The sequence below is a fragment of the Artemia sp. Qi Xiang Cuo genome, chromosome 19 (genome assembly GCF_049724085.1).
Source record: "Artemia sp. Qi Xiang Cuo chromosome 19, ASM4972408v1, whole genome shotgun sequence".
Taxonomy (NCBI): domain Eukaryota; kingdom Metazoa; phylum Arthropoda; class Branchiopoda; order Anostraca; family Artemiidae; genus Artemia; species Artemia sp. Qi Xiang Cuo.
The window spans coordinates 45,351,715-45,378,527 of record NC_142812.1 but is presented as its reverse complement, the minus strand read 5'-3'; the positions used below and the strand labels follow the sequence as shown (position 1 = coordinate 45,378,527).

General features: G+C 36.0%; 1 protein-coding gene across 1 annotated transcript in view; it reads left to right on the top strand.

Moving 5' to 3' along the window:
* Positions 1-26,813, top strand: part of ksr (kinase suppressor of ras) — a 112,396-nt gene that overhangs the window by 69,962 nt on the left and 15,621 nt on the right. Inside the window, exons 13-14 of the mRNA XM_089105653.1 lie at positions 1,445-1,578; positions 21,893-22,027. Of these exons, the coding sequence (XP_088961779.1) occupies positions 1,445-1,578; positions 21,893-22,027 (269 nt within the window). The remainder of the gene's footprint in view (positions 1-1,444; positions 1,579-21,892; positions 22,028-26,813) is intronic.

Here is a 26,813-nt window from a genome sequence, read left to right as displayed (position 1 = left end):
ATCCATCTTTCTCGTTTTAACCATCGAATCACCTTTGTGTCGTTTTCTATTGCTCTTTTAGGGCTCAAAGCTTAAAGTGCTTTTACAATGTTTATGCTCAAATTCTACTATAATCACTGTACTTATACGTGAATGCCATCTATTCTTCAACACCGCCTTTTGCAAAAATTTTTATTAACAAAATGGAAATATAGACTTATTCAAGTAAATGAAGAATTAAAAATATGCATACTGATAAAATTAGAGTAAGCAATCATTTCACCTGTAAAGTCTTATTGTTTCGTTATTGGGAGGATGGTAGGGCTTTTGGGGGGGGGAGGAGGGGGGCTTACAAAAAAGCTCTAAAAAACGCATGAAAAACTTTTTTCATATGCATTTTGTTATCTTTTTACAAGCCGGGCAAAAATTTTAGATACGGCCTTCCCTCCCCCCCCCCCCCTAATTTCCGTGAACTGCCGCCATTGATCAATACCAGTGAAATTGATAATAATTGGCAACAGTTGGCAATATTAATAATCGGCAATAGAATATCAGTTTTGGAGCTGGAGAAAAGACAGAAAACATTTTAGCTGATATAAGGGTGTAATCTTAATTTGATCCTCTAGGGATTCTTAAATATTTTTTTTTTGGGGGGGGGGGGAATTCAATTGGTAAGGAAAGGGTCTTTCTACAATCGTTTTACATTCAAAGATTCATATTTTTATAATGTGTCAGATTTTGTTTTACGGATGAGGAGTTGCGACTGTAATGGAACAGAAAACCTTTGATCCAAAATTCTTCTATCTTCCAAGTTCGAGAATTTGGAGGGGGTGGGGGATATTTCTAAAAAAAAAAATGACAACCAAATTACGCGAAAAATATTGGAGGCTATTGGGAAAATTTGGAGATCTTGTGGGGGAAGGGGTTCGTACCGAAGGCCCTGTCCCATTCATCTGTGTGTAATATTATCCATGTAAAGTATTAAATTCTGTTTTTTCCTCATTTTTTGCATTGGCAGATTGGTTTTTTAGAAACTTTGTTAGGTCCGTACCTTCTCTGGTTCAATGAATACAAAGAATTGTTTAGTACAGTCAAAACGCTAATGTATACCGCCTAATAATACTACTATTACAAACGATTTAACGTAGCTCTAAATGGCATAAAGCCAACACAGTTACGCACACTACTGTGTCCTGCTATCTGTGGTGCTGCAACGTTTACTGACGCTCATAGAATTTCCTCGTGCTTTATATCTTATCTTATTACCCTCTCTCTCCCCTTCCTATTGGAAAACTTTATGATTTTCATTTTGTCTTTTCTAGATTGACAGAAAACTGATAATCCTTTTCTATTTTATGGGGATTTGGTAATATGCCCATCTAATGCAGTTAAATTTTATAACAAACTGGGGTTCCCAATTAGTCTAGGAATTTTTGAGTGTTTTATTTACCCTTTGATTTTTCAGGGCATGGGCTATCTTCATGCAAGAGGAATTGTTCATAAGGATTTGAAAACCAAGAACATTTTCTTAGAAAACGGAAAAGTTGTTATCACAGACTTTGGCCTTTCTAGTGTTTCTCGTCTTTGTGCTCCAGGAAGGTAATTTATTATTTTCATAATACATGGATCTAAGTCAGTGGTTACAAAACTTATCTGGTCTACTTCCCCCCTTTCAATATAAAATATTATTCAGTTCCTCCTGGAAATTAAATCTTTTTAAAGTCTAATGACAATTAAACTGAAAGATATACGTTGTAATGTCGCTACTTTTTTCGTAAAATATAATAGAGGTGTAAATTAGAAAAAAAGATAATATAGCAAAAGTTCAAACATTTAATATCGTCTTTTTGAGAAGGATGAACGTGGTATGCTGCTAACGATCTGGTAATCCTCGGATCTGTTTTCGTCTGCAGTAACTTAAATCCCTGGGATTCACTGTTTGTATTGCATCTGTAATTCACTATCTGTAATCACTATAATGCACCTGTGGTCCTCACCGCCCTTGAATCGCTCCAACGCCCACTAAGGGGTGGTAGCGCCCACAAGGAAGTGGTAGTGCTCTTATAGGGAATCACTGATCTGAATTAACCGTCAGTTATAAACATATTTAATGAAAAGTTCAAAAACGCCAAACTGGTCGTCGATTAGACTGTTGCTTAGCCGGTTGCTTAGCCTGGAAAATCTTCGTTATTGATTTTTTCGGCAAAAAAAGAAGGTTCTGTTTTGGTCCTGTTTGTACGTTCGTGTAAGTCACTTGTTTCTGTACGCACGTCTTTTCCCGATTTATGGAGTGCCACACGCATTTGCTTCTGTTGCATTCCATTTTGATTTCAAATCACCCATTATTATAGTGCAATTATTGAACTGTTTCTCAGCGGCTGACTTGTGGGCTAAAAAATCGTTTTACTTCCGATTCTCAACTTGCTACAGGAACAAGTCCAATAATCTACAACTTCACGCTAGCCAAAAAAAAAAAAAAAAAATATCTATTTTGTTTTTGTACCCCTAGATTAAGCTTAGAAATCAAATTTGTAATAACTGATATATCAAACCCGTAATTGCCAACTTTAATGCCAAGTATGCAATGTGATTGTCTTTTTGTTTACGGCATTTGGTTGACCATCTAGTCAAAAGAGCTGCAACTTGTCCACAATTTTGACGTTAAATGGGAGGGGTCGGAAAATGAATTTAATCGGTCACGAGTCGGCAGTAGTACAGCAAATCCATGCTTATGGAGTTTGGATGAGGGATTGGTGCCTTTTGACCCCCCAGGATCAGGGCTCCCTGTGCCCCGTTTTGGGTATCTCAATAATGCGGACCAAATGATCTTTAAATTCTTAGATTTTCCTGTAATATGTACTTGCTATGCTCTAGTTTCAGACAGTCGTCCGATCATTTAAGACCATTCTCAAAATGACCCCTGACCCCTCGCAAGTGGAACGAAGCGCACCATATTGAAACTTAAGAAGCTTAGGCAACGGGCGGGACTGGTGCCCTAAAAGTTCTACAAATACGCAGACAAAAATATATTCCCAAAATAAATTCCTTGTTTTTGTGAATTATTTTATTCAGCATTTTGAATATTATTTAATTCAATATTTTTTACATTTTTAAAAATAATTTTATAATTTTATGTCATCATGTGGGGCACATAGCGGCGGACTGTAAGGAAGCTGAAACTTGTAGCCGCTGTGGAGAAACTGGCCACACAAGCTCCCCTGAGAACCCTTGTCAAAATCCTACTCGGTGCCTGAATTGCAATTCGACTAGGCACACATGTTATCACCATGCCTGTCCTGATAATAGAAATAACTTGAAAGATGGATCAAGTTCCCAAAATGTGTAATATTTTGTCTTGGAATATAAATGGGAAAGCACTTGAGAAAACAGTTCTGCTTGATACTATGAGCCTAACAAATGAAGTAATTTGTATACAAGAGCACCTGCTTTCCGAGGACAATACTAACCTGCTCAAGTTCTCAAGTTCACTCCAGTGTTTTATTCGGCCAGCTGAACGTGTGAAATCCAGAGGTCGGCCATCTGGTGGTTTAGCCACTTTGGTGAGAAAGTCTATTCAGGCTGAACTTTTAGCATCAAGTAAACACTTCCTCGCTGTTAAAGTTCGCGATACTGTGATAATAAACGTATATCTTCCTACTAATTATAGATCTAGCCTCTCGGACAGCAAGTTCACGGGTGCATGTACTCAGTTAAGCCGTTTCGTGAAGGCTCAAATTCCTAGGAATACAAAAGTTCTATTAATAGGGGACTTCAACTGTGACCTACTTAATACCGAATCTGAAAGGACTCAAATCGCTATAGGCTCCCTTCCTGATCAGTTAAATGTCGTTGATAAGGACAAAGCTTACACATTTATCAGTGTTCCCAATACCGTCTCAAATCTTGACCATGTGTTAACGAACTTTCCGGTGAGTGACGAAGTAAAAGTTGCAGCTGATGGTTCTTACTCTGACCATTTGCCTTTGTCATTGTCAATAACACTGGACTGTCCAAAGTTGTAGGGTCCGTGCAAATCCCAATGGAGAGTATACAGTGACTGGAAACAAGTGTCGAATGATCTCTTTGCGGCTACTTCTGGGGATATCCTGAGTAAAATAAAAGTTCCCTTCCATCTGCTGCAGAGTAATGCAAACTCGTATTGCAATGAAAGTGAAATACGTCTGCATATAAACATGTACTGTGAAGAAATATCGCATGCTCTGAGTATCGCGGAGAGTGTAGCAGTTCCTGTGAAGCGTATCCGTAATTAATCACAAGTAAAGGGGTGGTCTAGAAATCCGAAGCTAGCGGCGGATTGTGTGTTGGCGAAGCTATGGCTGAAAGTTTGGCATGAAAGCGGGAAGCCACGAAGTGGAATAGTGAACGAGATTCGAATCCATACTAAACGAAAGTTCAATAAAGCGTTAGATGCCAACCGTGCAACCCTCAAAGAAAATTTTGAGCAAAAGCTCAATAAGAATCCGAACCTTATTTGGTCCCTTCGGTCTAAGCCTGAAGAAGCCAAGCCTACGTCTAATATTTCTGCTAATCAGTGGAGTGCTTACTTTGAGTCCGAGTTCAAAGCGCCTGATCCAGTTCTGCAGTCTAATTACGAAAATGAGCTGACTTCTATGCTTACCGACACCTTCGACGATTTCTTAGTGTCGCCGGTCACAATTTGCCAGGCCGTTAAAAAGCTGAAAAAGGTATACTCAAAAGGCTGCGATAGTATTTGTGCTCTACCTATTTCTTTAGGAGGTTATGTTCTTTACCATCATATTGCCCTACTGTTTCAGATGATTTTGACACAAGGGATAGTCCCGAGTTGCTTTAATCTGGGTATGGTTATACCGATATTAAAGAGGGGGAAGCCAGCCAAACAGCCTTCTTAGTATCGGCCAGTAACGATATCTTCGGTATTTTGTAAAGTATTCGAGATTCTTTTGTTTGATGAGATTTATGATAAGTGTGAGATGCTTCCACACCAGTTTGGTTTTCGAAAAGGCCTTTGGGTGCACCCATGTACTTTATCTTCTTGCTAACATATTTCTTGATGCTCATCTCTCGCGAGAAACTTTGATCTTAGGTCAGTATGATGTCAGGAGAGCTTTTGACTCTGGAATTCATGCCCAGATTTTTGTTGAGCTGTGTAAGCGAGGCGTGCGTTCTTCTACTGTAAGGTCACTATGTAAAATGTAAAGGAACCTCAAGCTTCGTGTTCGTTTGCAAGATGGTGAGCTTAGTGGGAAGGTATCCGTACATAAGGGAATTAAGCAAGGGGCTATAACGTCTCCTACTTTGTATAATAACAGTGTTAATGATGCACAACAGGTTATTTCTCCGCGTTATATTTGCAAGCATATTGACTTGTCACTTCTGGGTTTTGCAGATGATCTTTTAATTCTGTCTCGGCTGCTTTCTTCATTAGAAAATAATTTCTTGCGTCTTGAAAAAAGTTATGCTGATATTGGTTTGCAGTTTAATGTAGAAAAGTCTGCTGTTTTGTTTTTTAATTGCCCTGAAGATAATGCTACAGCCATGCTTGGTGGAATCATCGTAACACCATCTAGTCACATTACGTACCTTGGCCTCCCGATTGGTCGTAATCTTCGAGAGACCCAGTATTTGCTTATTGAACACCTTTCTAAAAAAGTACGCATTGCCTATGCGGGTGTTGTCACTAGCCGTCGCAATTCAAGCCATAAATATTTGGCTCGTCTTTATAATGCAGTAGCTTTGCCTCATGTCTTGTACCTGTCTCCTTTTTGGAAGTTCCTGAGTGCACGAAACCAGAGAGACATAAGGTCGGTATTTTTAAAGTATGCCCGATATCTTCTTCAAGTGCCGCCTTTTGTTAGAAACCGCCATATTGCTATGAAATACGGAATTGTTGAGCCTCTGAGTGCCGTGGAGGAGGTAATTCAGAATTACGTGAAAAAACTAGAGCTCCTGGATCACGAGTGGACCCACCTTCTCAAATAGTTGTGTTATTATGTAGTTCTTTCTGTTTGTATTTGTTTTTCTTGCAAGTTTTTGCTTTTTCTTTCTTTTCTAGTTCGTGCTCTGTCTTTTTCTGTTTATTGTAAGACAGGTTATTAATAAAATTCATTCATTCATATATATAATATATATAAAATATTTATATCATGTATAAATATATATATATATATATAAAAATATATATAATATATAAAATATATGTAATATATATAAAATATATATAATATATATAAAATATAATGTTTATATAAAATATTTTTTTATAATGTTTCAAACGAAAATTTGAAACAAATTCTTGTTTCAAAAGAAATTGTTTGTGAAACTAACTTGTCGGAAACTAACGTCTAAGAGTTGATGTGATGAGAAGGAAATATGAGGAGTTACTCCTCTTCTTTAAATTTACATATTATAGATTAATGATACCTTTAGCTGAAACTAACGTCTAAGAGTTGATGTGATGAGAAGGAAATATGAGGAGTTACTCCTCTTCTTTAAATCTACATATTATAGACTAATGATACCTTTAGCTGAAACTAACGTCTAAGAGTTGATGTGATGAGAAGGAAATATGAGGAGTTACTCCTCTTCTTTAAATCTACATGTTATAGACTAATGATACCTTTAGCTGAAACTAACGTCTAAGAGTTGATGTGATGAGAAGGAAATATGAGGAGTTACTCCTCTTCTTTAAATCTACATGTTATAGACTAATGATACCTTTAGCTGAAACTAACGTCTAAGAGTTGATGTGATGAGAAGGAAATATGAGGAGTTACTCCTCTTATTTAAATCTACATATTATAGACTAATGATACCTTTAGCTGAAACTAACGTCTAAGAGTTGATGTGATGAGAAGGAAATATGAGGAGTTACTCCTCTTCTTTAAATCTACATATTATAGACTAATGATACCTTTAGCTGAAACTAACGTCTAAGAGTTGATGTGATGAGAAGGAAATATGAGGAGTTACTCCTCTTCTTTAAATCTACATATTATAGACTAATGATACCTTTAGCTACTACTAATCAACAATTCTCCGATCTTTCAGTAATAAACACTAGACTAAGATGTAGTAGTAAGATTGCTAGATTTCGGTATTCTAGACTAAGACTAAGATTGTTAAGCTAAGGTATATTAGTCTGCAATTCTTCCAATTCAGTGCAAGTCAAGGAAATGATTCACTAAATAATGAAGGAAATAATCACTGGAATGCTCTTACGGAATTGACAAGTTTATTTAGAAAAATTAAAAAGAGAAAAAGTAAAGAAGCGGGTGTGGGAAAGAGAATTTTCAAGGAAGGAATTATCCGCTTTTATGTTTAGCTCTGTGACCAAGACTTGTCTAACTGTCAACTAGTATTCAGTCTTTTCAATAGCAAAACGAGTCTATGTACCTGAATGTTAGTCTATAACCATAGTTATTATTTAAAAATATAAAAAAAAAACATATTAAAAAATATAATATATACTCTTATAAAAATATTAGCCAACCAAATGTGTGTTGAATTAAATAATTCACAAATGCAGTGAAAGTATTGAAGTCAGAGCGCTTAGAAAGTATTGAAGTCAGAAGCCAGTGGATCGTTTCCATATTTTTAACCAAACGCTTTTGAAATTCGATTTTTACAACAATTCAAATTGGACGACTTACCCTCATACTATATTCTAGTTTAATTCGTGTGAAAGACATGATTCACAACAATGGTGAAGCGACTGGGAGAGTGGTGAAGCCACTTGGAGAGTGTTGAAACCGCAGATCGATGGAACCCTGTTAAGCTAAGCTCTTATGGAAATTTATGAAGCGTAAATAGCTTATCAGAGTCGAGAATTCAGGGTCGTATTTCTGATTAAGGGTGAAACTTTTGAAGTCGTCCCACGAAGTATTTTGATAAAATAGTCTAATTTAAATATCTGTCTTAAAAGGGCTGTCTTAAAAATTGGCATAAAAAGTTATTATAAAGTGGATAAAAATAAACATTCCTGCTAACAGAAAGAAAGCGGTTCCTGTTTGAATAGATCGTGCAACAATGTAAAAGGGCCTAATTTGTTTAGTTGCGTTGTCGTTGTGGCATCACAAGGATTGATTTCCAAAGATAGGTCATTATTTTCAGAAAAAATATACTATCAGTTGAATATGTCACTATGGATCGTTGTCACATCACAAGGATTGATTTCCAAAGATAGGTCATTATTTTCAGAAAAAATATACTATCAGTTGAATATGTCACAATGGATCGTTGTCACATCACAAGGATTGATTTCCAAAGATAGGTCATTATTTTCAGAAAAAATGTACTATCAGTTGAATATGTCACAATGGATCGTTGTCACATCACAAGGGTTGATTTTCAAAGATAGGTCATTATTTTCAGAAAAAAATATACTGTCAGTTGATTATATCAGTTGAATATGTCACAATTGATCATTGTCACATTACAAGGATTGATTCCCAAAGATAGATCATTATTTTCAGATAAAATATACTATCAGTTGAATATGTCACAATGGATCGTTGTCACATCACAAGGATTGATTTCCAAAGATAGCTCATTATTTTCAGAAAAAATATACTGTCAGTTAAATGTCACAATGGATCGTTGTCACATCACAAGGATTGATTTCCAAAGATAGGTCATTATTTTCAGAAAAAATATACTATCAGTTGAATATATCAGTTGAATATGTCAAAATGGATCGTTGTCACATCACAAGGATTGATTTCCAAAGATAGGTCATTATTTTCAGAAAAAAATATACTATCAGTTGAATATAGTAAGTATTAACTAGGACATTTGACGAAAAGAAAGGTATCTTCAGAATATCCCCTTGTGTGCTGTGTCAGATTACTTAGCTATTGTTTTGTTTGATACTTATACTTATTTATTGGAATATGGCCGCCTTCTGCTATTCTGTGGCTATTAGCCTTTGTTCATGCGGGCCAAGAGTGAATATTGGGTTTTGGATTTTATCTATGGTGCTGGGTGATTATGTAAGGACGCACACTCTGTCAATTAATGTTTGTTTTGGTATCAATAAAAAAATTTGTCATTTCCCTGTTACTAAAATTGTTTCAGTACATGATGTGTCTCATTGTAGCTCAATATATTCGTGTTCAACCCCATTTAGCTCAACTGCATTCCATTCAGCTCAGCTGTATATTCATGTTCAACTGCCTCTTAAGTGTCTTATGACCACCATTTTACTCAGCCCCTATTCAAATCAACCCCATTCAGCTCAACCTTTCTCAAATCAACATTATAACTATAGAAAATCCATTAACTAAACATTTACTGTATATTAACTAAATATTACATTAAAATCAGTTACGAAACAAATTCTTGGGAATTTCAAAAAAAGTTTGATACCCGGAAATGTCTTCTCTTTTTTTCTCTAGAACCAGCAGGGTCAGTGGAACGTCGCAGGGGCGTTGTAATGGGTAACCATCCAAGGTTCTCAGAAATAAGATTTTATTTCCAGTAATAAGTGGTCGCTTGTTTGGATGTTACATAGCATACTTCATCCGAAAGTTCCAAATAAGAAAGACGCTTGACTTACTTTTAAGAGCTGCTTTTAAGTATAATGGGAAGCAAAATGCAGACATTCTCTGAACTTCTTGAACCTTTTAGTTGAAATATAGACAGCAATACGAGGCAGTTTAAGACTAGCTGACCAGTAGTTTTCAATCCTTGGGTATTGAACATAGTTCATGATAAGAAAGGCTTCCAATTTAGATACGTAGATCTTCTGTTGAAGAACGGCTTCCAATTTAGAAAGGATCGATAAGAAAGGCTTCGAATTTAGATACGTAGGTCTTCTGTTGATAAGAAAGGCTTCCAATTTAGAAAGGCTTGATAAGAAAAGCTTCCAATTTAGAAAGCCATGATAAGAAAGGCTTCCAATTTAGATACGTAGATCTTCTGTTGTCAAATGGAGTTTAAACCCTTTCTTTAACAATGCACATGCATTAGACTCCTTGACAATCATTCAGATAAAATAAGATAATTTTTTTTTAAGGCTATCACAAGCTCTAATAGAGCCGAATTCGCTTTATATTTCCAAAAAGAGAAAGTAAAACAAAGAAACAAATGATACTGCAAGACAAAATTAAAAGAAACACAAATCAAGCATAAAATGGTCAATAAATATTAAACGAAAAGGAAAATGAAAACAAAAGTCCAAGAACAAAACGAACTTTATGCAATTAATGGCAAAAACAGAAACAGAATGGGTGGGGGATAAAACAAAATCACAGGCTAGAAGAAAAACATTGCCGAATTCATATTCAAAGTCAAATACGGTAAAATAAAAAAAGAACTTAAAACCATTTCAAGGATTTCGTTGGGAAGAAGTCTTTCAACAAATTCAACAGTATTAGATTCACTGCTATCATTGAGCAGAACCCGACCTTAAATGGTGAAAGGTGGAACTGAATCTCCTCAAGGAATATTGACATTGATCCTCCAAAAAGTGGTCTAGCTTTTGCAGCTTTATATTTATGGGTGACCTTTTTAAGCTCTAGTTTAACTGCAATCATACTTTAATGCTTGGAAGTAGTGGGCTGCGATCATCTACCTTTAAGCTTTAAACTTAAATCTATTTAAGCTTCATCTACTTTAAGCTTTAGTTTAACTGCAATCATACTTTTATGCTTGGAAGTAGTGGGCTGCGATCATCTACCTTTAAGCTTTAAGCTTAAATCTATTTAAGCTTCATCTACTTTAAGCTTTAGTTTAACTGCAATCAGACTTTTATGCTTGGAAGTAGCGGGTTGCGATCATCTACCTTTAAGCTTAAATCTATTTATGCTTGGAAGTAGTGGGTTGCGAGCATCTACCTTTAAGCTTTAAGCTTAAATCTATTTAAGCTTCATCTACTTTAAGCTTTGGTTTAACTGCAATCATACTTTTATGCTTGGAAGCAGTGGGTTGTGACCTGAAACTAAGCTATTGAAGGCTAAATCTGCTTGCATCACTGCAGCCGGAAAGTTACATTTTTGGTACTTTTCTGTTATAGCGACCTCACTCAAGAAGTGAAGTTAGGTTAATCCTAATGAAATATACCAAAACACAATGAAAATATTATTCTTTAGAAACAAATTTGGACTATATATTTGCACATTTTGGGGGGGGGGGGGTAAAGTATAGCGAGTCTGCATGCAAAATGTGTTAGCTACAATTTTTCTGCATTTTATGAAGTAAGAATTGTTTTCTAACTTCATGCTGACCAAATACTTCACCCCCCCCCCCCACTAATGTGCAAATATATAGCCCAAATTATATAAATCTAATGTATTCTGTCACGCACCACTTGTTTTTCACTGAGCGCAAGCTAACTTTCTCTTAATTCAGACGGATGAGAAACCGGTTCTAGGTTTGTTCTTGAGTTTTACACAGGGTAATTCTTGAGTCGGGTTGCCATAACAGAAAAGTACCACATTTTTATCTACAAGATGATGTAACACATATATCTTTTAACCAGATAATATAAAGCGCATATTTTGAAAAGTTGCTTTTCTGGGGTATGATGTCATATTTGGTGCCTGATTCTTAGTAAAATGATGTCCTGTAAGCGGAGCAACACAAGCAGGAAATTGCAATATAGGACTACCTATTATTCTTAACCAAATATCTTTATTTGCTAAAGTTGTGCAAAAAAAAAAATCATTTTTTTTCACTCCAAGTTCTCGAATACTCCCTTTTGAAACAAAATGAAATTAAAATATCAGAAAAAAAACTTTCGAAGTTTAAATACATAGACAAAAATTATACCCCACAATTACTGTCAGTAAACAAATGCGGCTGAATTACTTTGTTTCCGCTAAACAGTGAAAATCCGACTTGATACAATACGTGCGTTGTATCATTTCTGGTCAAAACGTGCTTGTATTCCATTATCGTGTATATGAAGATGGAAATTACGTAAAAAGTTGCATTTTATTTCAATATTATCTTTCGTTACTTGCAAAAGACATAAGATATAGAAATTTCCTTTCAAAAGAACCCGCAAACATCTCTTCAGGATGTTTCAGTGTCCCACTAGAGAGGATGAAAAGCAAGAGGAAAAAAGGGGACTCATCACTGCATACTATGCGAAAAAGCGCTTTTCCTTGTTGCACAAGATGGTTGACTGTAATTCTCCAACATGGGGTTTTCAGCTATTGAGAATCAAATGGCTAGTCTTTATTTCGATTCCACATAATTTTCGAGGCTTTTCAGGCTATTTTTTGGAATTTTCAGAAATTTATTTGCACAACAAACTTTTACCATTAAGATTAAACGAAATCATAGAATGAATCAGGGTCAAATGGCAATGATTCATCACTTGTTTTTCTTTTAGTGCGTTTTAAAATTTTCTGTTGCTATGGGCTAAACTTTGTTCTTTACCAGGCTGCAGGAGTCCCCAACTGTATATTTGATACAGTTTCACTGGATATGAAAAGGTGGTTTACGTCATACCCTTACCCCTTCATCAGAAAAAAAACCCTTTTTTAAACAAGCTGAATCTGGCGAAAAAAAGAATGGCAAAATTAACTTCATCATTTTTTACTTTCAGATAGTTAAATTTAGGTTACTGGGTTTTTAAAGTACATGGTTCATCAATTTTTTAGTTTTGGCGACGCTGTCTGACATATATTGTTTACTTGTATGTTGTATGTTACTATCTTATCAACGCGATATTGTCATGGCCTATGCAAAACTAAGCAATATGAAAAATATTACTGATAGTGAAGATGAATCCTCTTCCTTGATTCGCGAAGTAGAAGATGATGTATCCCGAACAGAAGAGGAAAAGTCGCAAAGTCAGCCTCATGCCATTGAACTTGACAGCTCTGTTATACCAAGCGACATTGGAAAAAGCATTGACAGAAAAATTGGAGGGTCTTCATTGGCAAAAAAACGAGGAAGACCGAGGAAAACTAAAGTGACTTTTGAGATGAAGTCCAAAAATAAGAATAGAACGTCTGATGACGTTTCGCGGAAAATTTCCACACGTAATGTGAAAAATATCTCTGAAACAATAAAGCACAAAAATACTGATGTATTTCAGCCGAGTGCCCCCCCTAGTCAAATAGTGAGGTGTCCAAGAGGAGCATCGAAACAAGTTATCTCTGCTAAGACTTTTTCTGACTGTTCTATAAACGAAAATCACGCGGAAAAAACTTGTATAAGCAAGACCGGAAGAGACGATAAGAACAGCACAACTGAAGCAGCTTCCACACGTGGTGTGAAAAATATTTCTGAAACCATAAAGCACAAAAATACTGAAATATCTCAGCCGAGTACCCCCTCTAGTCAAAGAGTCAGGCGTCCAAGAAGAGCATTGAAACAAGATATCTCTGCTAAGACTTTTCCTGACTGTTCTTTAAACGAAAATCGCGCGGAAAAAACTTGTTTAAGCAAAACCGGAAGAAACGATAAGAACAGAACAACTGAAGCAGTTGCCAGCCCTATCACTAATATTACAAACCCAAGTCAAAGAGAATCCGAAAAGTATGACAGGTCGGGGCTTTTTCAGATCCAACCAGGGTATGGCTTTATCTTTATGCCTTCTATTGAGAATTCTGAGAATTTGATGTCGTTTACTGAAATGATTCAGAATGAAGTTTATTGTATTTTGAAAAGACACAAATTGATTGAAGACGAAAGTTATACGCGCGAAAATGAGGAGAACAAAAGCACAGGCTCTGAGACGAAGCTTTCTGGAAATGTAGAAGCCAAACGGGGGAGAGGACGGCCGGGAAAAATTGCTAACGACAAAAATATTCCTCCTTCTAAAACCCTTAACATGGATGTCAAAAATAATCGACTAACAGATAAGAAATTCAAAGGGAGCAATATACCAAAGGTTACACACAAGCAAAAAAGAGAGAATACCGAGTGTCAAGGGGAACCAAAAAAGAAACGCCAGAAACTGAAAACTAGCAAGGGATCAACCCAAGACACCTCAATGGGCTTAGTATCTTCATCGCCAACAAGTGAACCAATGGGACAGAAAACAACTCGTGATATAAAACAAGAAATCCTAATAGACTCAAAGAATCCTGAACAAATAAGTTTCATGAGAAGTTTAGGGCTGGTACCAAGCCGTCAACAAATCGTTTAAGTTTTTGGTTATTAGCAAACAGACATTAGCTTTCACTCATGTATTTGTGCCAATAATCTAGACACCCTTCCCCCTTATTAAGTGTCTGGCGTGGATAATACTTGAAAAAAATTGAAAATATGAATAAACTCTTCATGTTTAAATAAAAGCTTAACCTCCGTAAATAAAATTAAGATACTGTAATACCGAAGAACCCATTCTATCTCTCAATACAAGGGGGGGGGCTTCCGCTCCCTTTCCCCTGTCCTAAGATCTCCTCTACTCTCGCAGTTTTTGTGTGTGTCTGTGTCTCGTGTAATTAATTTGAATGTTGTTCCGAAACCACGTCGAGCAAACCCATGCTCCAATTTGGTTATACAACAATTTTCGGTTTACTTAACCCGCCAACATTTTCCCAACCTCATCTAGGCCTGCTTTGTGCGAACTGGAATTTAATTTAATTCAATTTCTAGAAATAAAATTATGATGGTTGTAGTGATAGCTGCAGTCTAGTAAAGAGCGCGGCCCATTGTGACTAAAAACTTTAAAACGCGTTTAAAATAAGTGTTTAGTGAAAAAAAATTGCCATTTATATTTGATTAAGGAATGATAACTTATTTTGATTAGTCTTGTAGGGGTTGTTTTATGACTCATTTGAAAAGAACTTACAACATCTATATGCCTTTTTAAGGAACCAAACGTAATAATTAAAATAAAATGTGTTTTTTTTTTACAAAAATTGTATAGTATAGTTTGTTATTTACTAGTTCATGATACGAAAGGGGCCCACGTATCAAGTACTTTTTTCACCGTTCACCCAGCTAAATAATGCAAAAAGCTCAAAACTTCTTCTTTCCATTATGTGTCTGGCAAAGAGAACTGAAGTGTTATTTTCCTGTGGCGTGATCTCTTGATACTTAAAGAGCATAATGAACTGAAAGTAAGGAGTGACTGCTCAATAGTAACCGAATCTCTAAAAAACGATCTTTTGATAACAATATTTACATCAAAAGAATAAGCTTTTTATGCTGATTCCAAATATATAAAATTCATTCAGTTTAATGTTACCAGTGAAAAGCTACGAACCTGAGAAAATTTGCCTGATTTTTGTAAAAATGGGAGAAACACCCCAAAAAAGCAAAGCAATCTTAATGAAAATCATACCGTCAGATTCAGCATATCAGAGAACCCAAGTGTGGAGGTTTCAAGCTCCTATGTACAAATACGGAGTTTTGCCTTTTTTGCCAGAAGAAAGATCCCGGCTGGGTATTTATTTGATGTTTTTTTCCAGGGGTGATTGTATCAAACTTGTGATTCTATAAGACCGAGAGTAAGCTCATTTGATCGGAAACCAAAGGTTTGAGTGCCCTATTTAAGTGACCAAAAAGATTGGAGGGTAACTAGCCCTCCCCCCCCCCCCTCTCACGCCACTTTATTCGCAAAAGTCATTTCATCAAAATTTTTAGTTAGCCATTTGTTTCAGCATAGTTGAAAGGTCCAGTAACTATGCCTTTGCGTGTGACTTGATCCCCCACAGTCCCTTGGGAAAGGGTTGTAAGTTACGCAATTTGCCCATTGTCAATACATAGTATTTGCTATTGGGAAAAAATACTTAAATTTTTCGGGAGGTATTTTCTGCAGGGATGCTCTTCCAAAGGGAGTATTTTCTGTATTGAGAGAAGTTCCTGGGGTGATTTTCCTTGGAGTATTTTATAGGGGGAGGGGATTTCCCAGTATGATTCGAAAAAACGGTCAGAAATTGATTAAAAAACAAGTTTTTCAACTGAAAACAAGGTGCAACATCAAAAATTAAAACGAAAAGGAATTATTCCGTACATGAAGGGGTTTACCGTTTCCTCGACCCTTGCTTTTTACAATAAAGTTAAATTCCTTATCATAATTTATTAAAAATGACTGCGCAAACACAAGTTCAGTCTGAATGAGAAGTATTTTTAAAGAACTTGAAGACTTAGCCGTAAAGAGTGAGGGTCGAGGAACGGGAGGCCCCTCTCGTATACAAAATAATTTCTGTTCGTTTTAATGTTTAATGTTGCTCCTTGTTTTCAGTTGAAAAACATTGTTTTTTATTTAATTGTCTTAAGGAAAGGCATTGTTTATAATTTATCAAAATAATATAAAATTAACATAAGCATTCCCTTTGGTAAAAGTTTAATATGTCTGGTGGTGAAAATCACAGCGAGTAAAAAAGGTTTAGATAGATACTAAGAGCAAGCTATCTGATTATGCCAGTTGTCATCTACTTAGTGAAGGTGAGTTTTAAACGAGGGGTTTATATAGATGACAATGAAAATCACACCATTAAATTCAGCGTATCTGAAAATTTTACTGTAAGGGCTGAAAGCGCCTATTTTAAATGCATCGTCATACATACTATGATTTATTTTAATATTTCTGTTACTATCGGTGAATATTTGTTCATTTGACAAGGTCGACAAGTATGCTTTGGGTTTCGATCTGACATTTTAAGTTATTTTAAAAGTCATAATTTTTTTTTTTTAATTTTATTTTAAAAAACTTTTTATTGAATTAAAAAAAATTTTTTTTTTTTTTATTTAAAAAAAAATCTATTTTAAAAGTTATTGGATGTTTTATTTTTTTTTACTATGGGTCTTGATCGTCTCCTATTGCTAGCTACCGCTGCACCCCAGATAATTCAGCTATTTCTACAACCGATGCCGATGAAACTTACATATTCCCCATTTATAATTAACTTTATCTATCCTTTACATAAATACTTCACGTATCTCTACGGCCATGATACAGATGAAACTTACATAATCCATATTTATAATGAACCATATCGATCTTTTATGTAATTAATTTAAAAACTTTTCCCGCAAAATAGGTTTTTCAAAGAAAAGTAGCTCCATTAAGAGTGCATAGGAGATGCAAACTGAGTACCTTCTATGTGTTACCGCACTTCTTATACAGTAGGCTATTTGTCTCTATTATTTCAGGCTTGTATTTCTCAGCAATATTTTCCAACTTTTTTTTTGAAAGGTCTTGTTACCTGTGTCTTAAAGAAGGGCTAAAACTCAAAGGTCTGTGAATCGTACAGACCAATTACTATTTCCTCCACAAATGGTAAGCTTTTTGAAAAGCTGATCTTCCAAGAAATAAATACAAAGTTTGACCATGGGGACAACCAGTTTGGATTTCGCGAAGGCTTGGGTGTGCAAAACGCACACGTAACTTTTTTGGCTATTTTAGACCGCTATAGGATGCTGAAAAAGAACCTGTATGTCTGTGCAATCGACACTTCAAAGGCTTTCGATTTTATTATCCATTCACTTGCTATTCTTTCCCTATTGAGAAGTGGAATAAACCCTTTTCCCTGCCGTCTCTTATGGAATTGGTATGGTAATGCGTCCATACGAGCGCGGCTAGGTAGCCTACTGAGCAAATCCATCACTGTTCGGAAGGGTGTGAAACAAGGCTCTGTGCTTAGTCCGGTTCTTTTCACTAATGCTATCTGAACCGTTACTAAAAATCTTCCTTCATTTCTAATTGAGCCCCATATTGATGTCACCCACCTTTGTTACGCAGACGATATTCTTCTATTATCAGATGATCTCCAGGTTGTCCAAAATACAGTTGATACAGTTTGCTCTGATCTCAATGAGATTGGGCTTCAAGTCGCATCCTCTTAAAGTGAGCTTCTCGTCTACGGTTTGTTTCAACAACGTTCCGTTACTATCAATGATGGCCCACAAACTATTTCTGCATCGTCTTCTCTGAATTATTTAAGTCTCCCGTTTCGATCAAATGTTAAAACTACTATAACACTTGTTATCTGGGCGTTGAAAGAAATGTTATCTTGTTATCCCTTTCCTGAAGCCCTTGCTGATTCCAGGTGGGAATTAAAGGTCAAGCTAAGCTTGTATACCTCCATGGCAGTGATGGTAGTTACAGGCAATGAGGCTCGATCTTCCGTCCCTGGGCAGCAGAGGAAATCCGTCAGCGCACCTCAAAGCGGTGGAAGGGTGTAAACACCACTGAGCTCCACGCCGAGCGATTTGGTGGCCAACGCGCTCCGGGTGACCCGCAAGACTGGGGACCTTGCGGTCAACTCTATTCCCAAGAAACATCGATGGATCTGAGTGATGCCGGGCGAGGTGGAAACGCCTGATTCCCGCCACAAGCAAGTAAGTAAGTAAGTTGAAAGAAAAGCTTAGAAAATCGTAGGACTGCTTGCTTGAGTTAAAGGCCAGTATCACAATATAACCCTGGGCAGACTTTACAACGCTTTTTTGCACCGCATGTCTTCTTCTTGGTCCCTTTGTGAAGTTTTTTCACAATATATGAGCGGATGAAAATTAGATCCATATTCTTCCGTTTTTGCAAATATCTTCTGCAGTTGCCGTGTTGGACTCACAACCGGAACATTTCTAGTAGATATAGCGATTTTGATATTTCTTCAAAAATGGACCAGCTTGTGGACAGGTTTCGTAAGCGTCAAGAAGATATTTTCGACTTTACAATTAACTGTATAGCTTACTTGTGTTGCTTAAGTGCTGAGTTATTATATGTTTTTTGTGAGTTTTTTCTTGTTTATTCTTTCCGTTCTTATTTTATTTTTCTGTATTTTTGTAAGAAGAAGAAGATTGAATGTAAAGAAGATTGAAATAAATTATTATTGTTAAGCCAAAAATGAGCAGAAATAGTCAAATAATTTTCCAAACAGAAATTACAATAAATAGCCGAGTCAAACTCAAAACGAGCAAAAATTAACACGAGTAGGGCTGATAACCCTCATACTTTTTCAAGACCAGAACATAATTTGCGCTTTAACTGAAAAAAAAAACAACAACAAATGACTGGATTGTCAGTTTAATTGTCAAATACTGACATTTATTCCTTAAAGTTTTGATATTTTTTATTTATGAAAGTAAAAAAGTGAAAACGTTTAAAACGTATTTTGTTTGGACTTTTGGTAAACAAAAATCTCACAATTTCATTTGAATGTGTTTCAGGAAAAGAAGATGTCAGGAGGAGGGGGGGGGCTTGTTGCTCTCCATCATGTTTGACTCTTAAAGGGGAATTAGAACTATACATTTCCAATCAAATGAGCCTCTTCTAAAGCTCACGGGACCATTCCTTCCATAAAAACCTTATTTGCCCCTGGGCCATAACTTACAACCGTTAACCCCAGACTCTAGGGGATTCTGTCAACCCCAAAAGCCTTGTTATATGATCTTTGGACTACTTTTGAACAAATGGCTGTCTCAAAATTTCAATCGGATTTGATTTGGGAAATACGAAGTGGGGGGGGGGGTCTGCCCTCGATCATTTTCAGGCTTAAAAATGGCACTAGAACATCTGACTTCCTATCCAATGAGCCCCCTCCGGAGTTTATACGATCATCCTTTACATAAAAACCTTATATGTCATCGGGGCATAACTTACAACCCTAGTGCTGAGGGCTCTGGGGGGTTGTTATCCTCACAGACATAATTTCCAGACCTTTCAACTACGCTGAACAAAATGGCTATCTCAAAATTTTGATTAGTTGTGTTTTGAAAATTGATGGGTCTGGGGGGGGGGCTTTTTGCCCTCCAATCACTATTTACTATTAAAAAGGGCATTAGCTCTTTCACTTTCCAATCGAATGAGCCCTTTTCGAGGTTTCTACGACAACTCCTTCGATACGAAGTGCCCTGGTCTAACAAACAAAAATTAAATAAAAAATAAGGCATTGTGTCCTCATCGCTCTTTTCGAAAATTAAATAAAAAAAACAAGTTTTTTTTAACTGAAAGTAAGGAGCGACATTAAAACTTAAAACGAACAGAAATTATTCTGTATATGAAAGGGCTGTCTCCTTCTCAACGCCTCGCTCTTTACGCTAAAGTTTTTTATTGTTTTAAAAAATATGTGAGAAAGAGTTTAACTTTAGCATAAAGAGCGAGGCGTTGAGGAGGGGACAGCCCCTTTCATATACAGAATAATTTTTATTCGTTTTAAGTTTTAATGTCGCTCCTTACTTTCAGTTAAAAAAAACTTGTTTTTTTATTCAATTCCTAATGACCTTTTAAATAATGTTGAAACAAGTTGAAAAACTTGTTTTTTTTTATTTAATTTCTGATCGTTTTTTTTTAAAATAATGCTGGGAAATCCGGCGCTCCCTTCATAGCAATGTCCCTTCTCCTATGAAAACTTCCTCCATAGAAAAATCCTCCCACCTAACCCTCGACCTCCCCCCCCCACACAACCAGAAAAAATCCGCCCTGAAAACGTCTGTATACTTTCCAATCAAATAAAAATTTGAAAAACAAATAAACACGCATCCGTGATCTTTCTTCTGGCAAAAAATACAAAATTCCACATTTTTGCAGATAGCAGCTTGAAACCTCTAAAGTAGGGTTCTCTGATACGCTGAATCTGATGGTTTGATTTCCATTAAAATTCTGTGACTTTTAGGGGGTGTTTCCCCTTTTTTCGAAAATCAGGCAAATTTTCTCAGATGCGTAACTTTTGATGGGTAAGACTGAACTTGATGAAATTAATATATTTGAGATCAGCCATAAAATCTGATTCTTTTGATGTATCTATTGGTATCGTTATTTAGAGTTTCGGTTACTATTCAGCTGGGACGCTTCTTATTTACAGTTCGTTACCACGAGCTGTTTGAAAAGTTGCCGTCGATGCAAAATATCATCATAATGAGTAATTTACTTATTTTTCAAGTCAATGAATATTCCTTGCTGTAATTTTCCTTTATAGGAGTTTTAGACAAGGCGGTTCTAATGGTGTATTTTGTAGTTCGATCTGACACTGTTTTTAGAAGTTATTGGCTCTTTTATTCTTAGTATGGGACGTGATTGTCTCTTACTAGGTTGCTAGCTACCGCTGTAACCCGGATAATTACTACCGTCACAATCCTCAATCCTCTTATAGAACCTTGTTTTTGCAGCAGTAATTCTTAATCTTATAAAATTTTGTTTTCTTCCCTATACCTCTCATTCTTCTTCAAATTCTTCCATACTGTTGTGAATTCCTAAACCAGAGACTTCAAGAGAATTCAAGGCTGGTCAGAGAAAAGCTATTTCCAATTTTGGAGCGAAGTCCCAAATTCAACGACCCTCCCTCCTTTCCATTTATATACTTTAAAAAAAGCTAATTATAATATTTGATCAGTGACTAACGCGAGAAGCAAATTTTGAGCTTCTAATCAGTGCTAATTCAGACTTTAGGCATTGGGTTGAATTGAGTCAAACAGGGACTGATTTAAATTGTGGTTGAGTCAAACGAGGGGGATTCAACCGGGGATTGATTTGCATAGGGGTCGAGTTACATGAAGGTTCAGGTAAATGGGATTCAGTTGAACAAGGGTTCAGCTGAATGAAGGTTAAGTTAAATGGGGTTGACTTGAATGGGAGGCTCAGTTGCATGGGGGTTGAGCTGAACGGGGTTGAATTAAACGAAGGTTCAGATGAACGAGGGTTCAGTTAAATGGTTTCAGTTGCACGGGGTCCATTTACACACACACCGGGACAATCCAGAAGAATATTTCAATTTTGTTAGTCTGCGTTTTAGGATTTTCACTCTAATAATCGAATTTCTCGATGAAAATTGAATCCGATAGCCAACTTTTCAGTCTTGAATGAGTTAGAATTTAATGAATTTATTCAAGACGGAATTTATTTGAAATTCGACTTTGGGTCAGTAATAATTCAAGACCTTTGATACTGTGATCGGTTTCACCCTGGATAATTCTTTCTTGTCTGACATTGGAATGCTTTCAGTTGTAAATTGTTTTGGAACACTGTTAAAAAAAGAATCATTGTTAATTTTTCTTTTCTTTTTACAAGGAGGAAGGAGGATTTGCCGATTCCAAGTGGCTGGTTGTGTTATTTAGCTCCAGAAATTATGCAGAATCTCAGACCCGGTGGTAATGAAAGTGACGAGCTGCCTTTTTCTGCTGCTTCGGATATATATGCTTTTGGGTAAGCTTAGTTTTAAGCAACATCGTTTAAATAAGGTGACTGCTCAGTTTTTACCGAAGCCAATGCAAATTTGTCAGAAATGTTTACTTGTAAGACTAAATTTTGACAGAAGACAGCATTGCCGAGCGGATCAAGGGATGCCGCTTTCTGAATTCTAGCGTTTATGTCTGAATAAAACCAATTTCCTGACGTCTTCCTTGAAACGGTGCTGGTATACGTATACATTACTCAAGTTATAGCTTAAGACATACACTTTCTTAGTGCCCCCCTCCGCCTAAAACAAAATAATAAAAATATACGAGTGACCAGTTGTCGTATATTTAACTATACTGCTTAAAATGTTTTTTTTTAAGTTAAAGATTTATTATTTACGCTATCTATATACTTCTCAATTGTATTTCAGATTAACCCTCTAAGCGTCCAAAAATCATATTTGGCAGTGACATACAATATTTATTTTCAAAATTAAGGAGTGGACATTATTTGGGACCTCCCCCCCCCCTATGAATTGGCATCGCCGATCTGTACTTATAGATAGATAGATAGATCGTGTATTTCAAAAAGCCCAAGAGCCATATACACAAAAAAAATATGAAAATAGAAAAATTACAACAGAGCAAATTACAAACACACATTAACATGAATACATAGCGAAAAATACCTTCTGGTAAAATACCAAAAAAAAAATAACTTTAATTCCATATAATTAATAATAATTATATGTAAAAACATTTCCTTCTTTTTAATCCCTTCTCTATGTACGCACCAATACGAAATATTGTGGTTGGATTACTACTTTGTAAGATATTTGGAAGCAGTAAAACAATCCCATGTAAGTAATTTTCCCTTAAATCAGAGAGCACCGGGCACTTTCGGAGAAAATGGTCCAAATCTTCGTCCTCATCCCTACAAAGAGGACACACATACCGACCATCAGGATGTACTATCCCTCTGTCGAACACCATTTGTCTACTCTGGATTGGAAGGCAATTCGCCCTAAGCTGAATCCATCGACATAAAATCATAGCCGACATAAAATCATATATATGGTCCTATATTTCAAATAGCTTAGATTCTTATTAAGCCTACATTCGGCCCTGTCTCTATAATTGAAAGGGAATATTTTTGGTATTCTTAAAAGTAATACCTATAATACAGTTTAACTAATGCAAACAGAATTTGACCGGTCCGGGAAGCGAATTTTTTGGTTCTGATCTGAAACAGAAGCGAGCCAAAGTATTTAACAAGGTGAAGACGTTTTATTCGTCGGCCGATGTGAAGTCGGACTTCTGAAGCGAAATTCAGCCAGAGCCTAGCTTCATTTTCGGCCTCAATGTCGTATGCTTTCAAATGTAAAAATAATTATAATTTTGTCAGCCGACTCCGATGAAACTTAATAAAATTAAAGCTCACTACGCTCACTACAATAAGCTCACTAAATAAGCTCACTACGAAAAATCTCACTCTGGCTAGATTTTATATTTAGTGAGACGATAACGTCTGTCAAGCATAATGTCTTTTAGCTATACCCCATAAAAAGATCTTACTGTGTAGTTTCGCTTGATTCTCAAGAAACGTGGCAAAAAATCGCATAAGAATGATAAGAAATATTTAATTCTAAATTTCGGTTTCAGTATGGGTGTTGCATGCTTTTAAATAGACGAGAATAAACGTCAACAACAACAGCAACCGTACAAGAAAATCGAAATATATTTTCTTGATTATTATCGCTTCTAATCAGTAGTTGTACCAAACCTATCCTGCTCAAGTCATCCTCAGGGCTATACTGTGGTGTTTATCCTTCCAATATTATTGTGCAGAGGTTTTTATATAATTTTTTTTCCCTTTTTTTTTTTTTTTTATTTTTGTTTTTAAAGTTTTTTCAATTTGGAATTGTTTATAAGTCCTCAAAAAAAAAACGTCCCCCCAGATCCCAAATCAAATTCCATAGTGAAAGATACCCATCATGGCTGGTCAAGCACATTATCTGAAAGTTCTAATGATGGCTCCGATTCGGAGAATAGGACAATGATAACTGTAGGTCCTAATGCAACCATAAATGATGATAATGGGTTTCAAGAGGTCCTCTCTAGAAGCTCTAAAAAAAGGAAGAAAATCTCCCCAATTAAAAGCATTTCCCCTCTCCCTGCCCAAGATCCTTCCTCCAAAAACTTACGAATTTACCTTAAAATTACTCCCACTACCCCCTTTGAAATAAAAATGATCACTGCAATAAGAGTTGCAATTTTTAAATTGCTAAAGTCAATGTTCTCTCTTAACATTAACCGTGATGGATCTCTGCTTATAGCTGTAGAAGATCAGAAATCAGCAGATACAATAATTAACCTTAAATCCCTTCTGAATATCCCAATTATTGCATCTAATTGGAACCCAAAACAATCACCAACAAAAATTGTAGTTTATAATGTTCCCCCAGAGATATCTACTCAGGAGTTAAAAGAAGGCCTCTCAGATAGGGCTGGAAACACACTCCCAGTTGAGGATGTTACCCAACTTGGAAAACCTAACTCTACTGGCCTAAAAACTAGTAGATCCTTCTTATTCACACTAAAGGATAAAATTGATATCCCAGAAAAATTATTCCTATTTGGACAAATCAAACCACACAAGGAATACAAACCTAAGCCTATTCAGTGTCAGAAGTGTTTCAAACTGGGACACACGACAAACAAATGCAATAAAATTCTCCAAGAGTGTAGTAATTGTAAATCTTTCCATCCTAAAGAGCTGACAACTTGCAAAAACACCCAGCCTACATGCATCAATTGCAAAGGTCCACATGAATCTACAAATAAATCATTATGCCCTGCATACAAGAAAAGAGCTCTAACACTCCAAATATCAACAGAGAAGGCCATCCCATACCCCTTTGCAGCAATGGAAGCAAATGCTGCCCAACAATACCAAATAAAGCCTGTAATGAAACCAACCAAAACCCCCAAGTCAAATGCCCCAAATGCAACAAGCACCCCATATAAAACAACATCTTCTAAGCCCCCTAGCTCAAATCCCTATCAGAAGGAATCACCAAGCCAGCAAGCCTTGTTTTCCGGTGAGATGAGGCCAGCCTGGCCCTCCCTCCCAAGAAGAAACAAACCAGAAACACTACCTGGAATCAATCCCTTAACCAACAAACAGGATGCACTACCAAAAATGCAATCCCCAAATATATGCTTATTCATTCTAAACTGTAATGCAGTTCAGGCCATGAACATACATCAACTACAGAAAACAAAAATTATTGCAGAATTGGCAAAAATCTACATCCAAGATGATATGCTCATTCAAGCAAAAAAAGATCTTGCTTTACTTTTAACAAAGCTGAACATTGATACACAGTCATATGAAGAATAAATCAACAACACAACATTTATCAATACTCCAATGGAATGTAAGATCACTCACAGAAAATAAGCTAAATGAACTAATATCATTTATGAATAATAATGCCATTAATATTGCTTGCCTCCAGGAAACTCATTTAACCCAAAATCAACAAATTAAGTCTCTGGGATACACTATCCTGAGAAAGGATAGATCTTCAGAGAGAAAAGGAGGTGGTGTAGCTTTATTAGTTAATAATAATATAAAATTTTGTGGCATCAATTTTCCAGATTTTGAAAATGATGTTGATGTAATTGGTATAAGTGTTTGGCTGAATAATTTAAAAACCTACATAATAAGCTTCTATAACCCTAATGGCCAAACTTCAGATGCCAAGGATTTCTTTAATTATATAAATAATTCTAATATGCTAAAAAACATCATTATTTGTGGTGATTTCAATGCCCACAGCCTTTTGTGGGGGAATAAACCAGCAAATAAAGCTGGTAAATTTATTGAGCATATGATTTCAAATAATAATGAATTAGCTGTTGCTACCCCTCCAAACCTAAATACATATTTTAACCCCAAAAGTGCCAAATTCTCCACAATTGACCTACAAATTGTGTCTTTAAATTTTTTGAACAAAATTTACATAAATAAAATTGATAGTCTGTGTACAGACCACTTTGCTATAGTTTGCTCCCTAAATGAACCTGCTGAAACTTCTTCTCATACTTCCAAATATATCAATACTAAAGCAAATTGGTCTATTTTCCAAAATAAGCTAAATGATGAAATTACAAGTTTCACCCAAAGTTCATGCATTTCTAACACAACAGTTGACACACATGCTGAAGCCTTGACATCTTTACTAATAAATACAGCTAATCATGCTATCCCCAGGACAACACCTAAGAAAATATTCCCTAAACAAATTCCTAAAGCATGGTGGACAAATGAGTGCCTAAATAAATGGAAGATAAAAAAGGCAGCTAGGACAGAATTCATAAAAAAACCAACACCTACTACATATTTAAAAAAATTACAAGCAGAATCTAATCTAAAAAGGACTATAATAGATGCTAAATATAAATACTGGAATAATTTTGCAAATAATCTCTCCAGAGAAATGCATGAGCCAATTATACATAAAGTCATAAGCCACATATGTGGGAAAAAGACTTCTCCCAACCCACTCCTGTATGAGCTTATACATAATAATACCCATTATGACAATGATATTGAAAAGGCTAACCTATTTGCAACTCTTTTTGTTAATAAGCTAACATCAAACAATCAAAGCAATCTGTCCACAATTCCTATAAACCCTAGTTACCAACCACGCCCAGGATCCGAGTACATAACTAATCCATTTTCAATCCAGGAATTGAATAATGCAATACATCATATTAGGTCCAAAACTAGCAGCAGCTATGAC